This window comes from Eumetopias jubatus, unplaced genomic scaffold, assembly GCF_037043125.1.
Source record: "Eumetopias jubatus isolate StellerSeaLion01/CBP00866 unplaced genomic scaffold, mEumJub1_p1.0 scaffold_60, whole genome shotgun sequence".
Taxonomy (NCBI): Eukaryota; Metazoa; Chordata; class Mammalia; order Carnivora; family Otariidae; genus Eumetopias; species Eumetopias jubatus.
This window is the reverse complement of record NW_028274866.1, coordinates 625,270-639,850: the sequence shown is the minus strand read 5'-3', so window position 1 is coordinate 639,850 and position 14,581 is coordinate 625,270. Positions and strand designations below refer to the sequence as shown.

Genomic DNA, 14,581 nt, shown 5'->3' with positions numbered 1-14,581 from the left:
GTGAAAAATCCTGTCATCTGAATCCTTTGTTCCCCTATAGATATTGCATAGTTTTTCTGTGGCTGCTTTCAAGATATTTTTCTTTGTCTTTCATTTTCAGAAGTTTGAATATGATGGCATGGATTTGGGGAGTTTATTCTGTTCAGGTTTGTACAGCTTCTTGAATCTGCATTTTTATATCTTTTGCCAAACTTGGGAAGTTTTCTGCCCTTAATGCTTCAAATGTTTTTTTTTCAGCACTATAGTCATTCTCTTTCCCTTCTGTGACTCTAATGACACAAATATTAGACCTTTAGATTGTTGTCCCACCGGTCCCTGAGGCTCTTTTTGTTTCTTTTAAGTCTTTTTTTTCCGTGTTCTCCAGAATAAATAATTCTATTGGTCTGTCTTCAAGTTCAGTGAATCTTTCCTCTGTCATCTGCATTCTGATATTGGGTCCTTCAGTTGTGTATTTTTATCTCAGTTATTGCAGTTTTTAGTTCTGAAACTTCCATTTGTCTTTTCCTATATTTTCTGTTTCTTTGCTGATGCTTTCTATTTTAACTCTTATTTCAGGAGTGTTCACGATTACTCATGCAAGCATTTTATAATAGCCACTTGAAAGTCTTTGTCAGATAATTTCACCATCTGTGTCATCTCATCACTGGTGTATGTTGATTACCTTTTTGTCATGCAAGTTGAGATTTTTATGGCTCTTCATGGGTCAACTAATTTTGGATTGCATCCTGGACATTCCTGATTATTACTTTGTTGGATTGCGTCCTGGACATTTTTGACTATTACTTTGTCTCTGGGCCTTATTAAATTTTATGGAGAATGTTGGTATTTGTGTTTTAGCAGGGATTTGACCTGGGTAGGTTTAAGCTGCACATTCTGCCTCCTTCTCTGGCCTGTGGTTCCAACCAGTGTCAGCGCAGTTTTTGCAGCCTTTGTGCTGCTATTCGGGCCTGTCCTGCATGTGTGCCACCCGATGGTCAGCCTGGGGCCTGGGTGTTGGCCTCTCCCCTGTAATCATTCTTCAGTATGTTCATCAAGATCAGATCTACCATTGTGTTTTCATTTTCATTTGTTTCCACGTAATTTTTGATTTATTCTTTGATTTCTTCTTTGACCTATTCATTGTTTAATAGCATGCTATTTAACTTCCATGTATTTGTGGGCTTTCCATATTTTTTTCTATGGTTAATTTCTAGTTTCATAGTGCTGTGGTCAGAAAAGATGTATGGTATGCCTTCTATCTTTTTGAATTTGTTGAGACCTGTTTCGTGAACTAACATGTCATCTATTCTGGAGAATGCTCCATGTGTGCTTGAAAAGAATGTGTATTCTGTTTTAGGATGGAATGTTCTCAATATATCTATTAAACCCATCAGTTCCAGTATGTTATTCAAAGCCATTGTTTCCTTGTTGATTTTTTGTTTGGATAATCTATCCATTGATGTAAGTGGGATGTCATGGTTCCCTACTATTATTTGTATTACTATTGGTTAATTCCTCTATGTTTGTTATTAACTGTTTTATGTATTTGGGGGTGCTCCCATGTTGGGTGCATAAATATTTACAATTTGGTATATCTTCTTATTGGATCATCCTCTTTATGATTATATAGTGTCCTCCTTTGTCTTTTGTTAGTCTTTTATTTTTTTAAAGATTTTATTTATTTAATTTGTCAGAGAGAGAGAGAGCACAAGCAGGGGAAGTGGCAGGCAGAAAGAGAAGCAGGCTCCCCGCTGAGCAAGGAGTCCAATGTGGGACTTGATCCCAAGACCCTGGGATCATGACCTGACCCGAAGGCAGATGCTTAACTGACTGAGCCACACAAGCATCCCTGTTGTTTATTTTTTTAAAAGATTTTATTTATTTGTTTGAGAGAGAGCAGGGGGTAGGAGTCGAGGGAGAGGGAGAAGCAGATTCCCCGCTGAGCAGGGAGCCCGACAAGGGGCACGATCCCAGGACCCTGAGATCATGACCTGAGCTGAAGGCAGACGCTTAACTGACTAAGCCACCCAGGCGCCCCTACAGTCTTTGTTTTAAAGTCGATTTTGTATGATATAAATATTGCTACCCTGGCTTTCTTTTGACATCCATCTCCTGAGGCAAGGGAAATAAAAGCAGAGGTAAACTATTGGGACTACATTAAAATAAAAAGCTTCTGCACAGCAAAGGAAACAATCAACAAAACTAATAGGCAACCCATGGAATGGGAGAAGATATCTGCAAGTGACATATCCAATAAAGGGTTAATATCCAAAATCTATAAAGAACTTATCAAACTTAACACCCCAAAGATAAATAATCCAATTTAAAAATGGCCAGAAGACATGAACAGCCATTTCTCTATGAAGACATACAGATGGGCACTTGGGTGGCTCAGCTGGTTAAGCGTCTGCCTTCAGCTCAGGTCATGATCTCAGGGTCCTGGGATCGAGTCCCACATTGGGCTCCTTGCTCAGCAGAGAGCCTGCTTCTCCCTCTCCCTCTGCTGCTCCCCCTGCTTGTGCAATCTTTCTCTCTTTCTCTCTCTGACAAATAAAATAAAATCTTAAAAGAAAGACATACAGATGGCCAACAGACACATGAAAAGATGCTCAGCATCACTCATCATCTGGGAGATGTAAATCAAACCCACAATGAGATATCCCCTCATAGCTGTCCGAATGGCTAAAAGCAACAACACAGGAAACAGCAGATGTTGGTGAGGATGGGGAGAAAAGGGGAACCTCTTGCACTGTTGGTGGGAATGCAAACTGGTGTAGCCACTCTGAAAAATAGTAGGGAGGGTCCTCAAAAGTTCAAAATAGAACTACCTTATCATCCAGCAATCACTACTGGGTACTTACCCAAAGGACACAGAAACCCTAATGCAAAGAGATACATGCATCCAAAAGTTTACTGCAGTATTGTTGACAGCAGCATTATTGACAGCATGGAAACAGCCCAAGTGTCCATCGATACATGAATGGATGAAGAAGATGTGGCATATATTTATAGTGGAATATTATTCAGCTATAAAAAGAATGAAGTCTTCCCATTTGCAATGACATGGATGGAGCTCGAGAGTATTCTAATTGAAAACCTAACCCTCAGCCAAACCCTAACTCTAACCCCTAACTGTTAACCACTAACCCCTAATCCTAAGCCCTCACCCTGATCATAACCCTCTACCTAAATTCATCCCTCTGTAGAGGTCTCTGAACTGCAGGACAGTAGGCCCATACCCTTATCCCAGCCCTAACCCTAATGCTTATCCTTATGCCAACTCTACACCAAGTCCGACTCCAAGATCTGAGGAAAGAAAATATTTGGTGTATATATACAATGGTGTGTTACTCAGGCATGAAGAACAAGGAAATCTTGCCATGTGTAATGACATGGATAGAGGTAGAGAGTATTCTTCTTTTTTTTTCTTCTAATTGAAAACCCAATCCTAAGCCAGACCCTAAACTTTACCCCTAACCACTAACTGCTAACGCCTAACCCTAACCCGTCAATCTGACTATTACACTTGCCCTAAATTTATCCCTCTGTAGAGGTCTCTGAACTACAGAACAATAAGCTCATACTATCACCCTGGCCATAACCCTAACCCTTACCCCTATTCCAGCCCTACACTGAACCCTACTCTAAGATCTGAGGAAAGAAAAGATTTGGTAGATTTGGTGTGTATGCACACACACACACACACATACACACACACACACACACACACACACACACGGATATTACTCAGCCACAAAAAAGAATGAGATCTTGCCATTTGCAATGACAAGGATAGAGCTAGTATAATGCTAAGTGAACTAAGTCAGAGAAAAACAAATACCCTATGATTTCACGCATATGTGGAATTTAAGAAACAAAACAAATTGAGCAAAAGGAAGAAAAGAGAGGGAGGCAAACCAAGAAACAGACTCTTAACTATGGAGAAGACCCTGATGGGTACCAGGGGGGCGGTGGAGGGGGATGGGTGAACTAGGGGCGGGGATGAAGGAGGGCACTTGTGGTGATAAGCACCGTGTTGCGGGTGTTGTATGGAAGTGCTGGATCGCTATATCGTACACCTGAAACTAATATTACACTCTGTGTTAACTACACTGGAATTTGAATAAAAACTGAATTGAAAGAAAATCAAACCTACCCCTGCACAGGTGGAGGGAGGGGCACCATGAGCGCAGGAATTCACAAACAGCGTCCCTGTGTTTTTCTATCTCTGCTCTCTCTCCAGTATTTTCCTCTGGTCCAAAACCCTACTCACTTCTGTGATTGAGACAAGTCAGCGTTCCAAGTGGCGGTAGGACAGAGAGAATTAAAAAAAAAAAAAAAAAAAATTGTCTCTCCGCTCATGGAGCCACAGCTCCACCTAATGGAGAAGAAAACTTCTCTCCTTGGAATATTGGCCACCTCTGTTGCCCTGATAGCACTGGGAGCCGGGGCGTGAGAGAATAGAGAAAAAGGAGGAAAGAGGAAAAACACTGGGGGACTTTCTGACTTTCTCTGAGCTTTCGAAGTTCTCTTTAGAGCTACTCAGGTCAGAGCTAGACTCATGGAATTTTCTCTCATCTGTACAATAGTGATCTCTTCCAGGTTTCAAGCTGCTTTCAGTCCAGTGTGGAGGATAATGGAAGGGAAAAAGGATAAATTACTGCCAGTTCAGTGGTACTTTTAATTCTGGTGATTTCCGTACTCTACTTGCTGATGTTTACTTTTCTATTTTCTGTCTCTATCAATTTGACTATTGTAGGTACCTCATTATAAGTGCAGTCACACATTATTTGTCCTCTTGTGTCTGGCTTATTTCACTCAGTGTAATGTCTTCAAGATTCATCCAGGTTGTAGCATATCTCAGAATTTCATTCTTTTTTAAGCCAAAATAATTTTCCATTGTATATATTTACAACATTTTGTTAATCCGTGCATCCACTGATGGACATTTGGGTTGTTTCCATCTTTTGGTTATTGTGAATAATGCTGCTATGACCACTGGTGTACCAATATCTGTTTGAGTTTCTGCTTTCAGTTCTTCGGGTATATATCTGGAGGTAGAATTGCTGGATCATATCATAATTCTATGGTTAATTTTTTTAGGAATTGTCATACCATTTACTCCAGTGGCTAAAGCACTTTATATTTCTACCAGCAATGCATGAGGGTTCCAGCTTCCGAACACACTCACCAACACTTGTTTCCTGGATTAAAAAAAAATTATTATAGCCACTGCTAATGGGTGTGAATTCATATCTCATTGTGATTTTCATTTTCATTTCCCTAATGTTTAGTGACGTTGAGCATCTTTTCATGTGATTTTTTGCCTTTTGTGTATTTTCTTTGGAGAAATGTCTATTCAAAACCTTTGGCCATTTTTGAATTTGGTTATTTGTTTTGTTGTTGTTAAATTGTAGATGTTCTTATACATTTTGGATATTAATCCCCTATCAGATATATGATTAGGAAATATTTTCTCCCATTCTGTGGGTTGTCTTTTTACTCCCTTGATTGTGTCCTTAAATACACAAAATTTTTAGAGATTTCATGAAGTCCAATTTATCTGCTTTTTACTTTTGTTGCCTGGACTTTTGGTGTCACATTTAAGAATTCACTGCCAAATCCAATGGTATGAGTTACCACCTATGTTTTCCTCTAAGATTCTTCCAGTTTTCACTCTTAAGTTTAGCTCTTTGATCAATTTTGAGTTAATTTTTGTATATACTGTGAGGTAAAGGTCCAACTTTATTGTTTTGCATGTGACTATCCAGTTGTCCCTGTATCATCTGCCGAAGACTGTCCTTTTTCCATTGAATGGTCTATGGCACCCTTGTCAGAAATCAATTGACGAGATATGTGAGGGTTTTTTCTGTGCTCCTTCTTCTATTTCATTAGTTAATATGTCTGTCTAGTCCTAAATTTGTCATGTTCAAGGAAAGATCATTGTCCTGGCTAGAAATGGTTCCATATATTTGTTCTCAAAATTAAATATGTAGCAGAATTTTTTTCTGTCTCTTATAACATTTATTAAATACTAGTAGAAAATGTACTATACAGTAACTGACCCTTTTCTTTAAGGTACTGCCTCCAGTGGGCTATCCAGTGACTTCACAGCAAGTGCCTACGTATAGAACGGTAAGAACAAACCCTTTTAAGATACCAAGAGGAAGAGATGTGGGTAAAATTCCCCATGGTTTGCTCTAACAAAAAAAGCATGATATAGATCATTTAAAATGGAAGGTAATCCATCCACATCCTTCCCTCACAGTGGAAAAAGAATTAGCAGCCCTTTGAGAAATGATATAGCAAAGGCTTTGTGTGATGGATAAAGGGAATAGAGAAAGGAACCCTAGAAATGGGGAGGAGAAGGGATGTGTGGTAGTGGGATAGTTTAGAGAAAGCTGTTCTAGAATTAATAGATAATCCAAAATAGGAATAATCAATATGCACATAAAAGAGATTCAACTAAACCTTAGTTTACATTCATGAAGTCCAATTTATCTACTTTTTTTTTCTTTTGTTGCCTGGACTTTTGGTGTCATATTGAAGAATTCATTGCCAAATCCAGTGGTATGAAATTTACCCCCTATGTTTTCTTCTTTTTCTTTATTTTTAATGTCCAGCGTTTATAATACAAGGGCCAGAGCTTTCTTCTCAACTCAAGTTTATAAATTTTCATTGGCTTGTGAGGCCAATAGGGATACTTCTTCTTGTTTAATTTGGTTTCTGGAAAGACTTCATTCAGGTCCTCAGTGGTCATCTGATCAAATGGAATTATGTTCTTCATCTTCGCCAGCTCTTGTTCATATTCCTCAATCCTGGCCTTTGAGAAAGACAAAACCTCGGCACAACTGTTCACATCTTCTTTTTCTTCACCATCCACCTGAACAGTGTATTTATTCTCTGGCACAAGAAACTTCAGGGCATTAAAGTGCTTCTCAAAGACTCATCTACCAAACCAGCCTTCACCACATTGGCCTTGTCGTAAGCCCAGTCGATAGCAGGTGGTTTCTCAGGGAGAGTAGCCAACCTGGAGGTAAGTGTCTCATTCCAGGATTTCAGGGTGTTAGCAATGGCCTTCTGGTTTCGGGGTATGATCTCCCCAAAAGCTATCCAGTCACTAGTTTTTAGAGCAAGTTTTCGCCCAGCCATCTTGAGATCCTTCACCGACCCCGGCAGCCCACAGTTCAGAGCAGCAAGGAGCCCCTATGTTTTCTTCTAAGATCCTTATAGTTTTACCTCTTGAGTTTAGGCCTGGTTTGCTGCTGGTTTTCCTCCCTTTCTGCAGGGATTTTGTTGTTATTTCATTTTGTTTTGTTTGGGATCATTTCCCTTCTTTATTAAGCAGGTAAAAAAAGTGAAATTTAGTAAGCTGAATTTGTTCTTATTGTTCAAGACTTGCAATGGGAGAAATTGTTAATACAAGCAAAATATCTGGAATTTTTCTGATTTCAGACTTTTTATCCAAACTTTTTCTAGCTCATTTAATCTGTTATTTCTGTTCTGCCGATTTGGCAATGTTTTCATGATTTAAAATTTTTCTTTACTTACTTAACTGTTTGCAATCAGCAGTTCTTATAGCTTATAAGTTCTTATAGTTTTTATAGCCTCAATGCGTTTACATAAATTTCATGTGATATAATACAGTTAATGGAAACTCTGAAGTTCAGTCTACACAGCCTCACCACCAACTCACTCATGTTCTTGTTGGTGCTGTTAATTTGGAAAAATGTTAAAAATACAGGGAAGTACAGAAGATAATAGCCATCCATGCTTCAACACCCTGAATTACTAAGTGTTAATATTTTGTCATATGTTTTTTCAGATCATTTTTAATGAAATTTTACAAATAAAACCAAAATAATCTTGGCACACTCCTAGTGCTAGTCACCCTCCACCTCTCCAGAGACAATGACTGTGATGAATTTATGTATGGCCCTCCAGAACATTTCCATTCTTTACTGTGGAAAAATAAGTAGTATTGTTTTATATGATTTTTTAAAAAAACTGATTATAATCATTATCATTTCCTACTTATGTTTTTGGGATCTATATAGATTGGTACATATTAATTATAATGGCTCAGTGGCATTCTACATAGGAATACTACCATGTAGTAGTATATTTTATCCCTTTACTGAAAAATTCCTCCAAAGAATTCTCTTGAACCTGTTTTAGTAAGGACTCTGCCTGGCCCCATTGTTCTTATCTCAGTCATGAGTGACCTCCATATTATGATAACCAATGGCCCCTCCTCGGTCCACATCATGTCTTACCAATGGCATTTGATACAGCTGATCGCTCCCTCCTTGAATACTTTCTTTCACTTAACTTCTAGGACATCATACTCTCAGCCTTTTGTTCCTTCTCAGTTTCCTCTTTCCTGTCACTAAATATTGGACAGGATCAATCTCTGAGTACCTACTCTATCAACATTCATTCCCTTGGTGATTCCATCTACATCATGGCTTTAAATGTACATTTATATACTGATGACTCCCAAAGTTGTATCACCAGTCTAGAGCTCTTCCCTGCTACCAGTTTATATATCCAACTACCTAATTGAATGCATAATAGGCATCTCAAACAGTATGTGTCCAAAACTGAACCCTTGATCTCCTCAAAGCTGTTCTACCCACAGCCATCCTAATCCCAGCTGATGGCAACTTTATCTTTCCAGTTGCTCAGGCCAAAAACCTTGGAGTCCTGCTTGACACCTCTCTTTCTTTTGCTGCATAAGTGATTGGCTTACAGTATAAGTTAGATCATGCCACTCAGGTATAACCGCCCCCCTCCCATTTCTCTCAGAGTAAAAGCCAAGGTTCTCCATGCTTTCTCTCTGTCTTCATTTCCTGGCACTCCTTCCTGGCTTAGTTCATTCTGGGCTGCTCTTTGAGTACACCAGGCATCCTCCCAGCTCAGGGTATTTGCAACTTTCTGTGCCCTGGCCTTGCAGCACTATTTTCCTAGATACCCATTTTGCTCAGTACCTTACTTCCTTCAGGGATCTGAACAAATGAGTCCATTCTTGACTACCCCATATAAATGGTACCCCGCTATTACCCAATGAGTTACTCTTCTGTCCTTATCTTGCTCAACACTTGTATCACTCAGCCAGCACATATTCTTAAGCATCTACTATGTTCTAGGTACTGTTTTAGAAGCTGAGAATATAGCAACAATCAAAAGAAACAAAAATCCATGCCCTTGTGGGACATACATTCTAATGGTGGGGAGTACAAACAACAAATAAAATAAATAAGGTGACATGCTAGGAAGACATTTAAAGCAGGGAAGAAGAATTTAGAGAATTGGGGTAGGTTTCCAGTGAACACTTTATTGAGAATATGACTCAGTCTTAAGTAGAAGACTGAAAGAGGAGAGGGAATAGGCCACGTGGAAAATCAGTTCCCGGGAGAGGGAGTGGTCAATGCAGAAGTCCTGAAGAGCGTCAGGAGAGAGTAGATGAGATCACCTAGGAGTGAGTGTAGACAGTAACACAGGTCCAAGGAGTGAGCGCTGGGATGACTTGCCATTCATGGGGCAGGGAGATGCAGAGGAACTTACAAAGGAGGTAGAAAAGGAGTAGCCAGTGAGGGAAGAGGGATGTTTCTTGAAACACTCTTAGATTTGGAAACACCATACTTTCTTAGTTTTCCTCCCTTTCTCTTGCCTCTTTTCTTTTAATTTTAACGTTCTTAAAAATTTTTTTTTATTAGAGTGTAGTTGACACACAATGTTACATTAGTTTCAGGTGCGCAGCATAGTGATGCAACATCTCTCTCTGTACTGCTATGCTCAGCACAAGTGTAGCTACCGTGGTTCACCATACAGTGCTATCACAATATCATGCTGTATTCACTGTGCTGTGCCTTTTATTCCCATGACATAGTCATTCCATCACTGGAAGCCTGTATCTCCCCTTCCTCTTCATCCATTTTGCCCATCCCCCACTCCCCTCCCCTCTGGCAACCAGCAGTTTGTGCTCTGTATTTGCAGGTCTGATTCTGCTGCTTATTTGTTTGTTTATTCGTTTTTATTTTTTAGATTCTACATATAAGTGAAATCATATGATATTTGTCTCGCTCTGTCTATTTCCCTTAGCCTAATACCCTTTAGGTCCTTTCATGTTGTTGCAAATGACACAGTTTCATCCCTTTTTATGGCTGCATAATATTCTGTCTTCCTTATCCACTTGTCTATCAGTACACACTTAGGCTGCTTCCATATCTTGGCTATTGTAAATAATGCTGCCATAAACATGGGGATGCATATATCTGTTTGAATTAGTATTTTCCGTTTCTTGGCATAAATACCCAGTAATGCAATTGCTGGGTCGTAGGGTAGCTATATTTTCAACTTTCTGAGGAACCTCCATACTGTTTTCCAGAGTGGCTGCACCAGCTTGCATTCCCACCAACAGAGTAAGAGGGTTCCCCTTTCTCCATACCCTCGCCAACACCTGTTGTTTCCTGTGTTGTTAATTTTAGCCATTCTGACTGGTGTGAGGTGATACCTCATTGTAGTTTTGATTTGTATTTCCCTGATGCCGAGTGATGTTGAGCATCTTTTCATGTGTCTATTGGCCACCTAGCTGTCTTCTTTGGAAAAATGTCTTTTCAGGTATTCTCATTTTTTTAATTAACATATAATGTTTGTTTCAGGGGTACCAGTCTGTGATTCATCAGTCTTACACAATTCACAGCACTCACCATAGCACATACCCTCCCCAAAGTCCATCACCCAGGCACCCCATCCCTCCCACCCCCCTCCACTCCAGCAACCTTCAGTTTGTTTCCTGAGATTAAGGGTCTCTTATGGTTTGTCTCCCTCTCTGGTTTTGTCTTGTTTCATTTACCCCTCCCTTCCCGTATGATCCTCTGTCTTGTTTCTCAAATTCCTTACATCAGTGAGATCATTTGATACTTGTCTTTCTCTGATTGACTTATTTCGCTTAGCATAATAACCTCTAGTTCCATCTACATCGTTGCAAATGGCAAGATTTCATTTTTTGATGGCTGCATAATATTCCATTGTGTGTGTATATATATACCACATCTTCTTTATCCATTCATCTGTTGATGAACATCTTGTCTCTTTCCATAGTTTGGCTATTGTGGACATTGCTGCTATAAACATTGGGGTGCACATACCCCTTTGGATCACTACATTTGTATCTTTGGGGTAAATACCCAGTAGTGCAATTGCTGGGTCATAGGGTAGCTCTATTTTCAACTTTTTGAGGAACCTCCATACTGTTTTCCAGAGTGACTGCACCAGCTTGCATTCCCCGCAACAGTGTGGGACGGTTCTCCTTTCTCCGCATCCCTGCCAACATCTGTTGTTTCCTGACTTGTTAATTTTAGCCATTCTGACTGGTGTGAGGTGGTATCTCATTGAGGTTTTGATTTGGATTTCCCTGATGCTGAGTGATGTTGAGCACTTTTTCATGTGTCTGTTGGCCATTTGGATGTCTTCTTTGCAGAAATGTCTGTTCATGTCTTCCGCCCATTTGTTCTTTGGGTGTTGAGTTTGATAAGTTCTTTATAGATTTTTAGATACTAGCCCTTTATCTGATATGTTATTTGCAAATATCTTCTCCCATTCTGTTGGTTGTCTTTTGGTTTTGTTGACTGTTTCCTTTGCTGTGCAAAAGATTTTTATCTTGATGAAGTCCAACAGTTCATTTTTGCCCTTGCTTCCCTTGCCTTTGGTGATGTTTCTAGGAAGAAGTTGCTGTGGCTGAGGTCGAAGAGGTTGCTGCCTGTGTTCTCCTCAAGGATTTTGATGGATTCCTGTCTCACATTTAGGTCTTTCATCCATTTTGAGTCTATTTTTGTGTGTGGTGTAAGGAAATGGTCCAGTTTCATTCTTCTGCATGTGGCTGTCCAATTTTCCCAACACCATTTGTTGAAGAGACTGTCTTTTTTCCATTGGACATTCTTTCCTGCTTTGTGAGTTGACCGTAGAGTTGAGGGTCCATTTCTGGGCTCTCTAGTCTGTTCCACTGATCTATGTGTCTGTTTTTGTGCCAGTACTGTACTGTCTTGATGATGACAGCTTTGTAATAGAGGTTGAAGTCTGGAATTGTGATGCCACCGGGTTTGCTTTTCTTTTTCAACATTCCGCTGGCTATTCGGGGTCTTTTCTGGTTCCATACAAATTTTACAATTATTTGTTCCATTTCTTTGAAAAAAGTGGATGGTATTTTGATAGGGATTGCATTAAATGTGTAGATTGCTCTAGGTAGCATAGATATTTTCACAATATTTGTTCTTCCAATCCATGAGCCTGGAACATTTTTCCATTTCTTTGTGTCTTCCTCAATTTCCTTCATGAGTATTCTATAGTTTTCTGAGTACAGATCCTTTGCCTCTTTGGTTAGATTTATTCCTAGGTATCTTCTGGTTTTGGGTGCAGTTGTAAATGGGATCGACTCCTTAATTTCTCTTTTGTCTGTCTTACTGTTGGTGAATAGAAATGCAACTGATTTCTGTGCACTGATTTTATATCCTGCCACTCTACTGAATTCCTGTATGAGTTCTAGCAGTTTTGGGGTGGAGTCTTTTGGGTTTTCCACATAAAGTATCATATCATCTGCAAAAAGTGAGAGTTTCACTTCTTCTTTGCCAATTTGGATGCCTTTTATTTCTTTTTGTTGTCTGATTGCTGTGGCTAGGACTTCTAGTACTATGTTGAATAGCAGTGGTGATAGTGGACATCCCTGCTGTGTTACTGACCTTAGGGGAAAAGCTCTCTGTTTTTCCCCATTGAGAATGATATTCGCTGTGGGTTTTTCATAGATGGCTTTTATGATATTGAGGTATGTACCCTCTATCTCTACACTGTGAAGAGTTTTAATCAAGAAAGGATGCTGTATTTTGTCAGATGCTTTTTCTGCATCTATTGAGAGGATCATATGGTTCTTGTTCTTTCTTTTATTAATGTATTGTATCACACTGATTGATTTGTGGATGTTGAACCAAACTTGCAGCCCAGGAATAAATCCCACTTGGTCGTGGTGAATAATCCTTTTAATGTACTGTGGATCCTATTGGCCAGTATTTTGGTGAGAATTTTTGCATCCATGTTCAAGGATATTGGTCTGTAATTCTCCTTTTTGATGGGGTCTTTGTCTGGTTTTGGGATCAAGGTAATGCTGGCCTCATAAAATGAGGTTTTTTTTATTATGTTATGTTAATCACCATACATTACATCATTAGTTTTTGGTGTAGTATTCCATGATTCATTGTTTGCATATAACACCCAGTGCTCCATTCAGTACGTGCCCTCTTTAATACCCATCACCAGGCTAACCCATCCCCCCACCACCTTCCCCTCTAGAACCTCAGTTTGTTTCTCAGAGTCCATAGTCTCTCATGGTTGGTCTATAAAGTGAATTTTGAAGTTTTCCTTCCATTTCTATTTTTTGGAACAGTTTCAGAAGAATAGGTATTAATTCTTTAAATGTTTGGTAGAATTCCCCTGGGAAGCCATCTGGCTCTGGGCTCTTGTTTGTTGGGAGATTTTTTGATTACTGTTTCAATTTCCTTACTGGTTATGGGTCTCTTCAGGTTTTCTATTTCTTCCTGGTTCAGTTTTGGTAGTTTATACGTCTCTAGGAATGCATCCATTTCTTCCAGATTATCTAATTTGCTGGCATATAGTTGCTCATAATATGTTCTTATAATTGTATTTCTCTGGTGTTGGTTGTGATCTCTCCTCTTTCATTCATGATTTTATTTATATGGGTCCTTTCTCTTTTCTTTTTGATAATTCTGGCCAGGGGTTTATCAATCTTATTCTTTCATAGAACCAGCTCCTAGTTTTGTTGATCTGTTCTACTGTTCTTTTGGTTTCTAGTTCATTGATTTCTGCTCTGTTCTTTATCATTTCTCTTCTCCTGCTGAGTTTAGGCTTTATTTGCTGTTCTTTCTCCAGCTCCTTTAGGTGTAGGGTTAGGTTGTGTATTTGAGACCTTTCTTGTTTCTTGAGAAAGGCTTGTATTGCTATATACTTTCCTCTTAGGACTGCCTTTGCTGCATCCCAAAGATTTTGAACAGTTGTGTTTTCATTTTCATTGGCTTCCATGAATTTTTAAAATTCTTCTTTAATTTCCTGGTTGACCCATTCATTCTTTAGTAGGATGCTCTTTAGCCTCCATGTATTTGAGTTCTTTCCAACTTTCTTCATGTGATTGAGTTCTAGTTTCAAAGCATTGTGGTCCCAAAATATGCACGGAATGATCCCAGTCTTTTGGTACCAGTTGAGACCTGATTTGTGACCCAGGATGTGATCTGTTCTAGAGAATGTTCCATGTGCTCTCGAGAAGAATGTGTATTCTGTTGCTTTGGGATGGAATGTTCTGAATATATCTGTGAAGTCCATTTGGTCCAGTGTGTCATTTAAAGCCTTTCTTTCCTTGTTGATCTTTTGCTTAGATGATATGTCCATTTCAGTGAGGGTGGTGTTAAAGTCCCCTACTATTATTGTATTATTGTCAATGTGTTTCTTTGATTTTGTTATTAATTGGCTTATATAGTTGGCTGCTCCCATGTTAGGGGCATAGATATTTACAATTGTTAGATCTTCTTGTTGGATA

At 39.2% G+C, this 14,581-nt stretch overlaps 1 protein-coding gene across 1 annotated transcript in view; it reads left to right on the top strand.

The window, feature by feature from the left end:
* Nucleotides 1-14,581, top strand: part of LOC148161795 (uncharacterized) — a 45,275-nt gene that overhangs the window by 25,164 nt on the left and 5,530 nt on the right. The window contains exon 14 of the mRNA XM_088020565.1: nt 6,058-6,114. Coding sequence (XP_087876691.1) covers nt 6,058-6,114 — 57 coding nt within the window. The remainder of the gene's footprint in view (nt 1-6,057; nt 6,115-14,581) is intronic.